At 57.1% G+C, this 13,731-nt stretch overlaps 5 protein-coding genes and 1 non-coding gene across 6 annotated transcripts; 3 read left to right on the top strand and 3 right to left on the bottom strand.

Annotated features, from left to right (window-relative positions):
- Window positions 1–80: 80 nt before the first annotated feature.
- Window positions 81–3,662, bottom strand: BCV69DRAFT_309500 (hypothetical protein). Its single transcript, XM_025494718.1, has 2 exons — window positions 909–3,662; window positions 81–833 (listed from the first exon to the last, which is right to left on the bottom strand). Exons 1-2 carry the CDS (start codon window positions 3,528–3,530, stop codon window positions 186–188), a joined length of 3,270 nt encoding a protein of 1,089 aa, XP_025350780.1. The 5' UTR covers window positions 3,531–3,662; the 3' UTR covers window positions 81–185.
- A 113-nt stretch (window positions 3,663–3,775) lies between these two features.
- On the top strand, window positions 3,776–5,896 carry BCV69DRAFT_279551 (hypothetical protein). Its single transcript, XM_025491295.1, has one exon. The coding sequence runs from the start codon at window positions 3,825–3,827 to the stop codon at window positions 5,703–5,705; it is 1,881 nt and encodes a 626-aa protein (XP_025350779.1). The 5' UTR covers window positions 3,776–3,824; the 3' UTR covers window positions 5,706–5,896.
- Window positions 5,897–6,514: 618 nt separating this feature from the next.
- BCV69DRAFT_5230 (hypothetical protein) lies at window positions 6,515–8,003 on the top strand. Its single transcript, XM_025495345.1, has 3 exons — window positions 6,515–6,740; window positions 6,838–7,022; window positions 7,123–8,003. Exons 1-3 carry the CDS (start codon window positions 6,596–6,598, stop codon window positions 7,873–7,875), a joined length of 1,083 nt encoding a protein of 360 aa, XP_025350778.1. The 5' UTR covers window positions 6,515–6,595; the 3' UTR covers window positions 7,876–8,003.
- Window positions 8,004–8,391: 388 nt separating this feature from the next.
- On the bottom strand, window positions 8,392–9,925 carry BCV69DRAFT_309497 (hypothetical protein). Its single transcript, XM_025494717.1, has 5 exons — window positions 9,815–9,925; window positions 9,684–9,702; window positions 9,466–9,574; window positions 9,123–9,380; window positions 8,392–9,039 (listed from the first exon to the last, which is right to left on the bottom strand). Exons 1-5 carry the CDS (start codon window positions 9,871–9,873, stop codon window positions 8,615–8,617), a joined length of 870 nt encoding a protein of 289 aa, XP_025350777.1. The 5' UTR covers window positions 9,874–9,925; the 3' UTR covers window positions 8,392–8,614.
- Window positions 9,926–10,074: 149 nt separating this feature from the next.
- Window positions 10,075–10,174, top strand: BCV69DRAFT_t8. Its single transcript has one exon. It is a non-coding gene; the product is annotated as a tRNA-Glu (tRNA).
- An 89-nt stretch (window positions 10,175–10,263) lies between these two features.
- BCV69DRAFT_279547 (aconitate hydratase) lies at window positions 10,264–13,629 on the bottom strand. Its single transcript, XM_025491294.1, has 5 exons — window positions 13,346–13,629; window positions 13,094–13,202; window positions 12,525–12,978; window positions 11,042–12,420; window positions 10,264–10,962 (listed from the first exon to the last, which is right to left on the bottom strand). Exons 1-5 carry the CDS (start codon window positions 13,588–13,590, stop codon window positions 10,705–10,707), a joined length of 2,445 nt encoding a protein of 814 aa, XP_025350776.1. The 5' UTR covers window positions 13,591–13,629; the 3' UTR covers window positions 10,264–10,704.
- Between the last annotated feature and the right edge of the window lie 102 nt (window positions 13,630–13,731).

Genomic DNA, 13,731 nt, shown 5'->3' with positions numbered 1-13,731 from the left:
GGAAGAGGATCAGACAGAAGGGTCATTCGGCGGAGACGTGCCGGGCCGCCGACGACGCCGAACGTGGAGGCGGGTCAAATGGCGGGCCAATTCGCGGCTCGGGACGGAGCTCACTGCCCAGGGAGCGCTTGTGTACATTGCGAGGCCCACGAGCACTATTTACAGGGCCAAAGTATTCTCGCTCTTCACCCGCCAAGCTCTCGTCCGATCAGTCTCTCCAACGTCGTCTCCTTGAACCACCCATCTATGCCGACTTGCTCCTCTAGTCCACGGAAGAGGTTGTCTTCGTTGATGCCGTACGTCGTGAACAGGCAGTCGCGCGGCACCCAACTAGGAGGCGCTTCGACTGAAGAGGCGGACTGTGGTACACTGCCCTCTTCTTCAGCGCTTGTGCCCTCCGTTGTTGACATTGAGTTGTTTGCGGAATGGCCAGGCGTGCCAGAGGACCGCTCTAGGATCGCCGATAGGGGGGTTGCTGCGCTCTTCGGCGAGGTCGGTGTAGGCAGAGAGGCTACGACCTGAGCACTCGCTGGATCCTTTGCACTGGCAGGCGCAAATTGCAGTCCTCGATACCACACAGCCAGCGCAGCTCGATTCCTGCCCTGTAAGATCGAAGACAGCTCAGCCGCATCAGGCGCGTACAGCCGCGAAGAGAGGAGGGTGACCAGTGCGAGGCAGATGCGGAAGATGAGAGAGTCGCTTTCTTCGAGAAAGATATTGTCCCACAGTCTACACACGACGTCGAAGGGTAGAAGTGGAACGAAAAGGAGTCGTACCCAGTCCCGCGCATATGCTGAGGGTCGGACGCCTCGCGCCTGCATGTTGGCGTACACCTGATCAGTGAATACGGACGGGTAAGAGGGTCAGCCGACTTGTCGTTAGGCGAGCTTCGCGTTGGCATTACTCACCTTGGGCAATTGGTCAGCCAGAAACGTATCAAGGACTCTCTCGAAGGCTGCGCTCTCCTTCAGATGCTCCGTGTCCACGGAGTAGATGCTTCTGAGCCAGGCCTTGGAGGCGACGAGATTCAAGACCGCAACGAGTGTCTCTGCCTGCGACAAGTTCAGCAGAAGCGTCGCACAAAGGAGTGAAAGACCCGAAACGTAGAGTTGGGGGGTAAGGGCTGCCTTGGCTGCCTGTGAGAGACCATTGGGAGCCTTGTCTCTCTTTTGATGATCCGCGCCTTTGTCCCCCTTGCGGTCGCGCTCTTTTGCCAGCTCTTCTGCTTGGCCTGCACGAATCAGAACAAGGCAATCGAGGACTTCTTTGAGGTCATCGTACAAAACGCCTCCTTCACGTTGGAAGAGTTTCAAGCTCGGCAGCGTACGATCGATGTCCTGCTCAATCTCTGACTCGATGTCTATCTGTTCATGCTGCTCCTTGTCGCAGAGAGGGTTGGTAGGGGGCCATTTGCCGCTGCTTTTGAGGTCGGCTACCCTAGTCTTGGTCGTCTGACACAGGTTCCTTGGCAGCATTTGAGCATTGCCAATCGCCAGTTGCCAAGCCTTGCCCCTCAGAGCAGGTGGCGATCCTTTCCACCAATACTCTCTGAGGCGCGTTGAGCTCCGAGCGACGCGCCAGTCCTTCAGGATCTCACTCTCCCACACCTTGATGGCCTCGCGCTGCTCCTCCTCCTTCTTACGCTGGCGCGCTTCATCCTCCTTCGCCTTCTTGGCCTCGGACAGCTTGCTCTCTTTCATCATCAGCTCGAAGTCTTTCAGATGACGCTGATCCTCATTGCGAGCCTTGGGAGGTAGAGTAGTCTGTCTTGTCCGCGAGATGTGAGCTTCGAGTGCTGAAGGCCCTCTTGATGGTTTCCGGGCGTGTCCGCTTGCTTGTGAAGTGGAAGCCTCCTTGAGTATTGGGCCGGCGGATCGTCCTCCTGTGGATTTGCTCGTTGTTGCTGACGTAGAAGGAGTGGCTGGAGCAGGGCTGCTTTCTGAATCTTGTGCATCCTCAAGTATCGGTCCAGCTGATCTGCCACCTCTGGACGAAGAAGACGTCGCAACGGTATCGCTTTGCGTCTCTCGATCTCCAGATGTTGTCTCAGGAGAGACACTTGCATCACTCAGTAGCGGTCCAGCTGACCGGCCGCTCCTCTGAAGCTTCACGGCATTCTGCATATCGGTTCCGTCTGTGCTTCGATCAGCTGCAGTCGAACCACCCTCTGCAGATACAGCAGCTGCGCCGTTTGGCTGGTCTTCGATGTTTTGGCTTTGTTCGGATACTGCAGGACCTTCCGAGCCGAGATCAATCACCTCGACCTCACCATCGTCATTGGCGACCATCATCGTCATTCCTTCGGAATACTTTCTCGGCTGCGGCATACCAAGGCCACTCGAAGGCTCGCCATGGCCTCCCCCAAATATGGACGGGTTTCGCTCGATGCGAGGCGAGGTGGCAGGCGAGGTTGAGGCGCTGATTCGGCCTCGGTACCGGCCTGCGACTTTCTTGCCAGGTTCCGTCACCGAACCGAACGAAGAGGATCGCGACATACTGCCCATGTCGCCTTGGTCCACATGGGATCCTGCCGGGACCTCTTTTGAAGGCGTAGGCGCGTTCCTCGATGTCCCGATATCAGCATCACCGGCCTCTGCATCGATCTGCCCTTCGCCTTCATCCTTGTCACCCTGCGAGGTGACGCTGCTCCTCTTTTTCCAAAAAGCAATTCTCATGTTGCCGTTGCTCCCTGCCAATGGAGAGACGCCCAAGTCTTGGCCACTGCCATTCCGACTCATGGGAGGGGCTTGTCCCCTTGCTCCATCGCTGCTGAGGAAGTCAGACCGGATCTCGAGGGAGGTTCTGCTCTTAGCATGTGAGGCTCCTGAGCTTCCATAGATTCCTTTCTGAGCATCCAAAGCCACGTCGACGAAGTCGAGACCTGCTCTTTCGGTCTCAGACAAGTCTCGCACGCCTTCGGTTTCACGGCCAGCGTGGTAATGATTCTGAGCATCGAGATCGATCTCTTCGTCCTCCTCCATTGAGGCATTGGAGAGTCCGGAAGGTCTGGGGCTGGAATACCTTCCATTGTATACGAGGTATGACGAGAGCCGGGAAGAAGATGCCTGAGGGTGTTCAATGTCCTCGACATCAACCTCCGAGAATCTTTGAGGAGGCAGGGACTCGATGCGGCTGTGTGATAGATGAGCCGGCCTATTCCGCAGAGGTGGCTGCTCTTTGAACTCTGTGTCCTGCGATTCTTCCACTCTGATACGGAGATCGAAGCCCTCGATCTCTTCCACTGGAGTCACAGTAGTCGACCAAGCTCCACCTGAAGTATCACCCTCCTCGTCGGACGTAGCCCCAGCCTGCGCCCTTTCCTCCTCTTCCGGCTCATCATCAGGTGGATGGAGCTGTAGATCGGGTATGACTTGGGCGAGCTCGATGGGTATGGGTTCCTGTGCTGCTTGTACTACGTGAGGAGAAGCACCATCATGGTCGGCTCCTTGAGTCGCGGATTCGCCGGCCTTTGTCGATGGTGAGACATCCGCATCCAGGTCTTCCTTCGATGCCTGGCTGGAGACTGACATCAGGGCAGGGCGCTGAGTCTGCCGGATTACATCCACACAGCGGAGGCCAAAGACGAAGCAGTTGAGAAGGCAGAAATGCAGCCGCAGCAAGAGTGGAGGCACTCGATGGCTGTGTGGAAGAAAGGAGTGGTTGCTGGTGGTGGTCGTGGGTCAAGTCATGCATCTGGACCTGTCACTTGGCCCCGCCGCTCCGCTCCGCGCCTCTTTCCGTTGGCGCGTCACCTCGAGAACACTCCACGTCGTACCAGATCTTCCTGATCCTGCCTTCCAGCCTCGCGTCCTTGTGAACTCGTCATGGCAGATGGAAGCAACCGACAGCAGTCCCCACACACCTCCTCGTCACGCACCTTCACGCGTGTGCCTTCGGCCACGTCGCTCTTGCCGCCGAGCTCGGCTCAAGGTCTGACAGCGGCTGATCTTCTGTCCCACCAAGCGCTGTTGGAGTCACAAGCTCGCGAGGCCATTCCGTTCTCCCATACCACTTGCACATACTCCAACGGCTATATCAGGCAACCATTGTGGGCTTGTAAAGACTGCGGAGGCGGTGGAGTCTGTGCGGGCTGCTCAGTGGGCTGCCATGCTTCTCACGAGCTGGTAGAGCTCTTCGCCAAGAGAGGTACGAGGTGTGACTGTGGCACCCTCACACTACAACGCCATGTGCCTGCAGGTCTGAACGCAGACAAGGTCGGCGAAAGCTCCTCTTCCGCCCTCCAGCCTTGCAACCTTCGAGCAGCACCGCTCAACTTTGCACCAGAGAATGACCTCAACGTCTATGGCAAGAATCACGATGGTCACTTCTGCTACTGCGAGAAGGGATACACCTACGATCCAATGGAGGAAGAAGAGACTATGTTCCAATGCATGGTCTGTGAAGACTGGCTACATGAGACTTGTGTCAGCTTGAGGCCCAAGAAGGGAAGGAGGAAAGCCCACCTGGTAGGAGAAGGGCAGGCAGCAGACAGCAGCTCAGAGACCAAACCCCCAGACGCTCCAATTGCCGTTGCACCAGACCCTGCTGCCCCATTTTCGGGCCCGTCTGCAATATCAAACGATCAAGAGGAGCAGGAAGGCGACGATCCTCCGCCTCTGATATCGCATGACTCGTTCGACAATGTCATATGCGATGCCTGCCTTCGCAAGCACCCTATACTTCAACATTACATTGGCGCCCCCTCATGGGGCACTTGTCTCCGCCTACCTTCGAACGGTACCAAATTCACAGATCTCGATACTGTGGGAGGCAATGAGATTGAGGTGGAAGCGGATGACGGTCTACGGAAGTATTTGATACTGGGCCTGCCGGTCAATACGGAGTACGCTACAGGATCCAATGGGCAGTATTCAGCAGCAGGAGCAGCTGGCCTGAAGCGCGAGTTGTCTCCGATCGTCGAAGGAGCCGATGATGGAGATGAGGAGGAGAGTCGTCAGGTCAAGAGGGTAAAGGTAGAAGAAACGCCCACAACAACGCAAGAGCCCGGCGCACCATCAATGTCTGCTGAGCCTGGCGCAGCAGAAACGACCAGCAAGGCGCGATCAGCTGAGGGGCAGACCAGCAACCCAGACGTCACTTCCTCTACCTCTTCTGGCTGCAAGCTGCCGCCCATCCATCCTCTTGTTGAGCATCTCCTCTCATTGCCCGACCCCCTCGCCTCCACTACGCCTCATCCCAATAACCCCGGCAATGAGCAGCGATCTGCCTACCGCATCGACGTATACCTGGACGAAGGCAGCAATGAAGAAGGAGATCTCTCAGATCCGCTAGGAACTGCCTTTAACGAGGGCGGCCAGATGCAAGGCTTCCGTAAAGAGATCTGCCGCTGTCCCTCGTGCTTGGAAGCCTTCAAAGACCTGCCTTTTCTGCTAGAGGAAGAGGAGACCTACTCGCCACCGGCAAGTCAGTCCGGTCTACCTGCGGGTGTGCAAGGCGGAGATGGAGATCAAGACGATGATGCTCGGTCTGCCTCTTCGCATTCCTCGACGTACGACCTGGGGCTGGACGCGCTGAACAGGCTACCCCGTGCTCAGACGCTGGAAGCGATGGAGGGCTACGGAAGATTGCGGGCCGCTCTGTTTGAGCACTTGCGCCCCTTTGCACAGAGCGGCAAGACGGTGGACGAGGAGAGCATCCGGCGCTTCTTTGAGGAACAGAGGGAGAGAGACCGGCAAGGCAGGTAGGTGATTGGCACGCACGCCTGCCTCAGATCACATCAGTCCGACGCCTGCCGGAGTAGATAGCCCGTGTGCGTGAATAGACGTTGCTTCATAGCGGCATTTCCGCGCGATTGACATGGTGACCCTGTCTGCTCAGGTCATTCCAACTCTTTCGGTCTCAAGTAGCACGCACAGCCATTGTAGACTTCTAAACCTGTGAGGGCCACAGTTGGCGGTGATTGGCCTGCGTGGTGTGTGTGGGAGTTGTGGCTTGGGTCCTTCTGCGCGCCGGCGACTTTTGCATGGGCGAGTGTGGGCGTGTGGGTGTGCGCCCAGTGTGCCTGGCCGCCGCCTGTCTGCCTTTCTCGATCGAGTGTTTGCATCACCGCCTCACCATCTGTCTACCCGCCTGCCTCACCCCTCCCCTTACCCGCTCCCTCACCTCACCTCACCCCGCTACCATCACTCTTCCCCCACTTCGCGTCTTCGCTCTTTTTTGTTACCATCTCATCTCCACCCCTTCTCCTCGTACCCTTCCCCCCACCTTTTCCCGCCCAACAACAACGACCCTGCGAGGACCACTTCCCACAGTCGAATCGCATACAACTCTACTGCCGGGCTACGATTCCCATCCAGGCGCGAACCCTTGGACATACCACAAAGCCACCCCCTCGTCCACCTCCGCCCGCCTTCGTCAACCGCACGTGCTCCGGAGACGACGTTGCTGATATCGACTCATAAGCATCTCTAGCCGTCCACTAGACAGCTACCACACATAGCGCACAGCTCTTCCCCACTAGAGTCTCCGCCACATACCCCCACACTTGACCGCGTCCCCCCCCCCCTCTCTTCAAGGTCAAACCCTTGCCGCGGCCCTTTCCCCTTCCCCTCCCACTCCAATACACATAGCCGCAATGCTTGTGCAATTCGGCAAATACGATGCCATCTGCAGCGAGGTGGCATTGATTGTATGTCCCCTGCTGGGAACTGACTTGGGACTGGAGCCAGTTTGCTACAGCAGGAATGTAGAGATCAATGGCACGGTCATCTTCCAACCTGGTGAGTTGGGCGACGGAGCGTGGGCCGAGGTCATGGCAGGAAGCTGTCGCAATAGTAGCTGACATGTCTCTTCGCCACGTGTCTCCCTCACCCGTAGCAACATGCATCATTCACATTGCCGCCCTCTTCATGTGCGGGATCATGGTATACCACATCAGATCAAAATACACGGCAGTAGGCAGAAAGGAGATTGTGCAATTCTTCTACCTCTACGCCTTCTCAGAGACTCTCGCAATCTTCCTTGACTCGGCCATCATCCCAACATATTCCAAAGTCTACGCGGTGAGTAGCTCATAATCTGCGTAGGGTGTTGAGCGCAGGCGCAACGTTGCAGGAATGACGCTCATCTCACCCCTTGGCCCTCTGCCTTCCTTTCCTGCAGTACTTTGCCGCGGTCTACGTCGGCCTAGGTACTGCCATCTTCTGGACGCTCATGGTCAATGGCTTTGTAGGATTCCAGCTCTGGGAAGACGGTACGCCCAAGTCTCTATGGTTTCTGCGCATTTCTTCGCTAGGACTCTTTGCCCTGGGCTTCGTCATCTCCCTCGCCACCTTCATCTCCATTGGCTCCCTCAACCCCACAAACACAGTCGGCCTGTGGATCGTCCAATTGCTCTTCCCCATCATCTGCATCGCCATCTACGTCATCTCTCAGGTGATCCTAGTGCTCCGCACACTCGACGATAGGTGGCCCCTGGGCGACATCCTCTTTGGAGTCCTGGCCTTTGTCGCCGCTTGCGTCCTCATGTTTGGCGTCTCTGCGCAGATTTGCTCCGGCGTAAAGCACTACCTGGACGGCACCTTCTTTGGAGTGCTATGTCTGCTCCTGGCAGTGATGATGGTGTACAAGTACTGGGACTCGATAACAAGGGAGGACCTGGAGTTCTCCGTCGGGTCCAAGCAGGCTGCTTGGGAGGTCAAGGACTCGTCGATGGGCAACTCGGACACGGATGTAATTACCGCTACTGGATCCAGTGTCACGCACGAGTCGGGACAACAGGGTGGCGGCTATGGTGGAAAGGGGTTTGGAGGGAGGGATAACGGCAGGCTCGCACCATATCCTGGGGGAGGTAATGGCAAGGGTGGGCAGGCCTCGGGAGGATACCCGCCGAGCGGATACAGCGGCAACTTCTGAGTTAGGCAGATAGACCCATGGACGGACGGACGGACAAACACATGGACGACGATACTCTCACACTCTTCTCTGGACAGGCTATGAAGGCTGTCGGGGGCGGAGATGATCACCTCATGCCCATTTCACATAATACCGAGCATCAAGGGGGCGTGCCCTGTCTTTCCTTTAGGCTGCTCACAAACAAGGCAGCGCACTGCTCCACCCGCTCCTCTTTTTCTCGACTTCTCGACTCTCGACTCTAGCAGGGCAGCTCGCCATGCACGCAACGAACAGTACATTTTCTCATACTTACTATTTCTTTCCCATTCCGGTCGGCTTCACTCTTTCGAGAATCTATTTCTACGCATCAGGATCTACCCGTGCCAGGGGTCGGTTTGTGGCCTATTGGCGGATTCTCTTCTATTTCTCGCTCCTTGATTCACAGCCCATGTAGTCTTTTTGCACATTCTCGTCCCCACCCGACTCCCTTTGATGTCTCTCTCTCTTGCTCTCGCTATCGCTCTCACTCATCTTCTGCTTCACTTGGCCGACAGTGGCGGGAAGTGGGCGAGCAGGGAGGCGAGGCGAGGCGAGGGAGCGGGCTTCTCACAGCACGGTCGAGGAGAATACAGTATCACCCAATTGCCAATGTTCAGTGTCGTGTCTGTATAGTGTGTAGTTGTAGCGCGCGTGAGGTGACTATTGATGGGACTCTACTTGTGTGAAATGCATATGACGGCGGATGGATGCTCCTGCTCCCTCACGACTCCTCCGTCCGCACCCACCGTCTCACCTCCCGTGGCCCCCAGCTCGCCAGATCGGCTGCCCACACCTCACTCTCACTCTTACCCTCGCCCCTGGCCCCACTCTCGCCTTGGCTCGTGCTCGCACTCGCAGGAAATCCCAACTCCACCTCCTTCCAAATTGCACTCCTACTGCGCTCCACGAAGTACAGCGGTGCGCGCTGGAAGAGGGCGAGGGAGGAGGTGTTACTTTCGGAAACTTTGCAGAAGAGGTGGGAGGGATGCAGAGGGAGGGCGGGAGAGGAGGGGCAAGAGGGAGAGGAGCTGAGGTTGGAAGATGAGGGGAAGGAGGGAGGAGGACAAGGAGTGGGAAAGGAAGTGATGTACCAGATTACTAGCTGGAGGGACTCGAGGGCCAGGCGCTGGCGCCGGAGGGATGGCTCTGATGGTGACGAGAAGGTGGAAAGACGTCAACTTTTGCCAGGACGGATCAGCTACTTGATGTCAGGGGAGGATCAGACTCACCAGCAATCATGATCTCCAGCTCGCCTTTCATCTGCGGTCGAGTGCTGTCTATCGATTTGCCCCTGCTGCTTGGGTTCGTGCTTTGACCTTGACCTTCATGCTCCTCTTGCTCTTCTTCCTCCAGTGATGAAAGGAAAACATTGACGTCTCCTGCCATCTTGCACCGACCCATCAGCTCCTCTGTACTCAGGTTGCGCATCGTCTCCTCGTCCAAGCCAGGGGCGGACCGATCCAGGTGCAGTACGATGAATGTCAATTCTAGGGAAGCAGGACGGGGCGAGAGCTGACCCGTGAGTATCTCCAGCTATCTCTTTCAGCTGTTGGAGAAGGCGCGGCGACTCACTGTCCTCGTCAGCCCACCAGGAAGCCTGCATCTCGTACTCCTCCTGCAGCGTGAGAGGCTCGGAGGCTGTGGCTTCTTGAAGGAAAGGGTCTTGCATCCAGGCGTTGTACTGCGAGGGGCGACGTTGGCAGAAGGAGAGGGCCAGGGGAGAGATTAGCAAGCTTGTCAGTCAGCAGTATGCAAAGCTAGTTGATCTAAGTGCTTTCGGGCTAGCTCACCTGCTCGACGTGCTCCTTCCTGTACAGACCGAATCAAGAAGACAGTACCTCAATGGTGAGCTTCTCCGCTTCTCCGCTTCTCCGCTTCTCCGCTCCTCCTCTCCCTTCCCATGTCACTTTGCCCCACTCACCGATAGGGCACGAGCAGTACCCGCTCACCGACCAGGACCGTCTCCTCGTTGATCCTCATCGCGCAGTGCCACCAGTGTGTGCTTGAAGTCCTGTAGCTTGAGGCCCTGTCAAGATACTCGGGGCGCTACGAGCCTCCTTTCCGTACGTGCAAGCGAAGTCTCCGCCGCGGCCTCGAGCCACCCGAATTGCGTCTCGCGCGCCCAAAGCTGCAAGGGAACATATATGTTTCACTGATCTCTTTCTTGTATAGTACTTTCTGTCCTAGTTCGTATAGTGGCTAATATATCCGCCTCTCACTTTCGTGGTAGACGAACTACGAGATTTCGCGGGCGACCGGGGTTCGATTCCCCGACTGGGAAGTTCTTTTTGCAGTTTTCACCCCCGGGTGGCATCCTTTTGGACCCCTTCACAATCAGACGTATCGCTACAATCACGATCACGATGAAGAGGGAAGGGTGTCATTGCATCTTGCGCTGGAACGACAAGAGTGAGCTTCTGCTGATGCGAGTCGGCGATGGGCAACATGAGCTGCCAGCGTTGGTCTTTATCTCGGCGAGAGTATTCTGCGGAGAAGACTTCATACAGCTGCAAAGCGATTTGCTGTAGTGCTTCACTCGAATTAAGGTGTTCGGGTCGCAATGACAGCGGTAGCTTAGGCAAGGTCGTGAATGTGTTTCGAATGAAGAGAAATGAACGAGAAGAATGAATCAAAGCACACAGGACGGGGAAAGGAAACACAAGACGGCTTCGAAAAGTTGCAGTGCAGGAGATGATGATGATGAAGAGGGAGGTGCGAGAAGGAAGATCCTCTTTCCACGCTACCGAGCCAACGCCACCTTTAGCTTTCATCACCACCACCATCTTCTTCTTCTTCTTCTTCTTCTTTCGTCTAGGCCTTGGCAGCCCTCTCCCTGGCCTTTTGGGCCATCAGGTTGAGAGCAGATCCAGCACGGTGCCATGCAATCTGGCCCTCGTTGAAGCTGTGCACCAGGGGGATCCTGGCGTACTCCTTTCCTTCGAGGTCCTTGCACACCATGGTCACCTCTGAGCCAGGGGCGAATTCTGTCACACCCTCCAGGTCAACCTGCGAGCGTGGCTGGACCTTGTCATAGTCGGCATCGTTCTTGAAAGTCAGAGGAAGAAGACCCTGTGAGACGGAAAGGGGGGGCAAGGTGTCAGATACGGAAGCTGGAAACGCGTCGGAGTTCGGAAAAATGGACACATACCTGCTTCTTACAGTTCGTTTCGTGAATCCTAGCAAACGAGCGAGTGATGATGGCAGTGGCACCGAGGAAACGAGGCTCGAGGGCAGCGTGCTCTCGGGAAGAACCCTCTCCGTAGTTGTGGTCACCAATGACGACCCACGGCCTGCCGTTGTCACGGTAGTGGGCACCGGTAGCGGGGACAGCGCCAAACTCGCCAGTCATCTGGTTGTACACCTCATTGGCCTTCTCATTCTCGGCGTTGATGGCACCGATGAGACAGTTGTTGGAGATGTTCTCCAGGTGTCCACGGTACTTGAGCCAAGGTCCACCGGCAGAGATGTGGTCAGTGGTGCACTTGCCGACGGCCTTGATCAGCACGGGGCAGTTGGTGGGGTTCTTGCCGTCCCAGGCCTTGAAGGGAGCGAGGAACTGCAGACGGTCCGAGTCGGGAGCAATGGCGACCTTGATCTCAGCTCGCTCGTCCATCGAGTCGGGGGGAGCAGAGAAGGTCTGCTCTCCGGGGTCGTAGCCGCTGGCGGGCAGCTCGATTCCGGCGGGGTCAGAGAACTTGAACTCCTTGCCGTCTGCGCCCTTGAGCGAGTCGGTGAGGGGGTTGAAGGTCAGGCTTCCGGCAAAGACCATGGCAGTGACCAAGTCGGGCGAGGCGACAAAGGCGTGGGTGGCGGGGTTGGCGTCGTTTCGGCCAGTGAAGTTTCGGTTGTAAGAAGTGATGATGGAGTTCTTCTCGCCCTTCTTGACATCGGTTCGGTCCCACTGACCGATGCAGGGACCGCAGGCATTGGCAAGGACCACACCACCAGCCTCGGACAGAGTCTCCATCTGGCCGTCTCGCTCAATGGTAGCTCGAATCTGCTCGGATCCGGGGGTAATGGTGAACTTCGACTTGACCTTGAGACCGTGCTTGAGGGCCTCGTCGGCAATGGAGGCAGATCGCGACATGTCCTCGTACGAAGAGTTGGTGCAAGATCCGATCAGTCCGACCTTGAGCTCTGCGGGCCAGTCGTTCTTCTTGACGGCCTCGGCAAACTTCGAGAGGGGAGTGGCAAGATCGGGGGTGAAGGGACCGTTGATGTGGGGCTCGAGGTCGCTCAGGTTGATCTCGATGTGCCTGTCGTACTCGGCGCCCTGGTCGGGGAGGAGGTAGGACTGGAAGCCCTTGGCGAGCTTGGCAATGTCGCCACGCTTGGTAGCCTCGAGGTAGGCAGCCATCTTGTCGTTGAAGGGGAAGACGGAAGTGGTGGCACCAATCTCGGCACCCATGTTGCAAATGGTACCCATACCAGTGGCAGAGAGCGACTCGACACCGGGACCCTTGTACTCGATGATGGCACCTGTTCCACCCTTGACGGTCAGCTCACCAGCGACCTTCAGGATAATGTCTAAAGTGGAGAGGAGAGGAGAGAGGCAAAAGTAGGGCAGAATGCGCATCAGCGAAGACGTCCTTACTATCCGAACATCACTGGTCTTTGCTCTGCCAACTCACCCTTGGGGGCAGTCCATCCGCTGAGCTTTCCCTTGAGCTCAACACCAACCACCTTGGGGCACTTAAGCTCCCAAGGGATGTCAGCCATGACATCGACGGCATCAGCACCTCCAACACCGCAAGCAATCATTCCCAGACCACCAGCGTTGGGAGTGTGCGAGTCGGTACCAATCATCATTCCACCGGGGAAGGCGTAGTTCTCGAGGAGGATCTGGTGAATGATACCAGATCCGGGTTGCCAGAATCCAATGCCGTACTTGGCAGTGCAGGTGGCGAGGAAGTCGTAGACCTCCTTGTTGATCTCCTTGGCGCGGGCCAAGTCCTTGGCACCTCCGATCTGGGCCTCGATCAAGTGGTCACAGTGCACAGTGGTGGGGACGGCAACCTCGGGGAGACCAGCAGACATGAACTGCAGCAGAGCCATCTGGGCAGTGGCATCTTGGCAAGCAACTCGCTGCGAAGATAAAGAGGCAGTGAAGATGTGCAGAAGCGTGTGAGTAGGCGGCTCGAGCGTACAGACCTTACACACGTCGGCACTGCTAGCCTGTTTACTGCCTCCGCATACTCACGTCAGGTCGCAGCTTAAGGTAAGAGTTACCGCGCGAGATGTCCTGTCCATGAGGGTCGTCCAGATGTCCGTAGACGATCTTCTCTGAGAGGGTGAGGGGGCGGTTGAGACTGAAGAAGGACAGGATGGAAGGGCAGGGGACAGTGTGCGAAGTGTCAGCATCGAATGTGCTGCGCAGATAAGAGGCGATAATCCAGCCCCCACCCCGCCCCGCCTCTTCCTTCCGCTCTGCACCCATTCTCGGACCACTCACCGGCTGCGAACAATCTCGAGGTTGTCTGCCATCTTCTTGTAGTTGATGTAGTATCCCTTGCCCTTTTCCACCACGGACATGTCTACCTTTTGCTCAAAGAGGGACTTTGGTGGAGCGGGGACATCCTCTGCAACAGTAGCATAGGTCCTGCTGGCGGGTGCCACGAGGGACGAAGTGGAAGCACGGGGCGCTGTGAGGCGGGATGCTGCGCCCGAGCGGAGGGCACGGAGCGAAGAGGAGATCATCGTGGTGAGCGATGGAGGAGGGAAGAAGTGGTGGTGGTGGTGGAAAGGTGGGCAAGGTGAGAAGGCTGAAAAGGGCGGGTAGATGTCCGGGGGCGGGCGGGGGGCAGAGGCTGGGTGTTGGCAGGCTGAGACGCCTCTGGG

The sequence above is a fragment of the Pseudomicrostroma glucosiphilum genome (assembly GCF_003144135.1).
Source record: "Pseudomicrostroma glucosiphilum strain MCA 4718 unplaced genomic scaffold BCV69scaffold_1, whole genome shotgun sequence".
Lineage (NCBI taxonomy): Eukaryota > Fungi > Basidiomycota > Exobasidiomycetes > Microstromatales > Microstromataceae > Microstroma > Microstroma glucosiphilum.
This window is presented reverse-complemented; position numbering and strand designations above follow the sequence as displayed.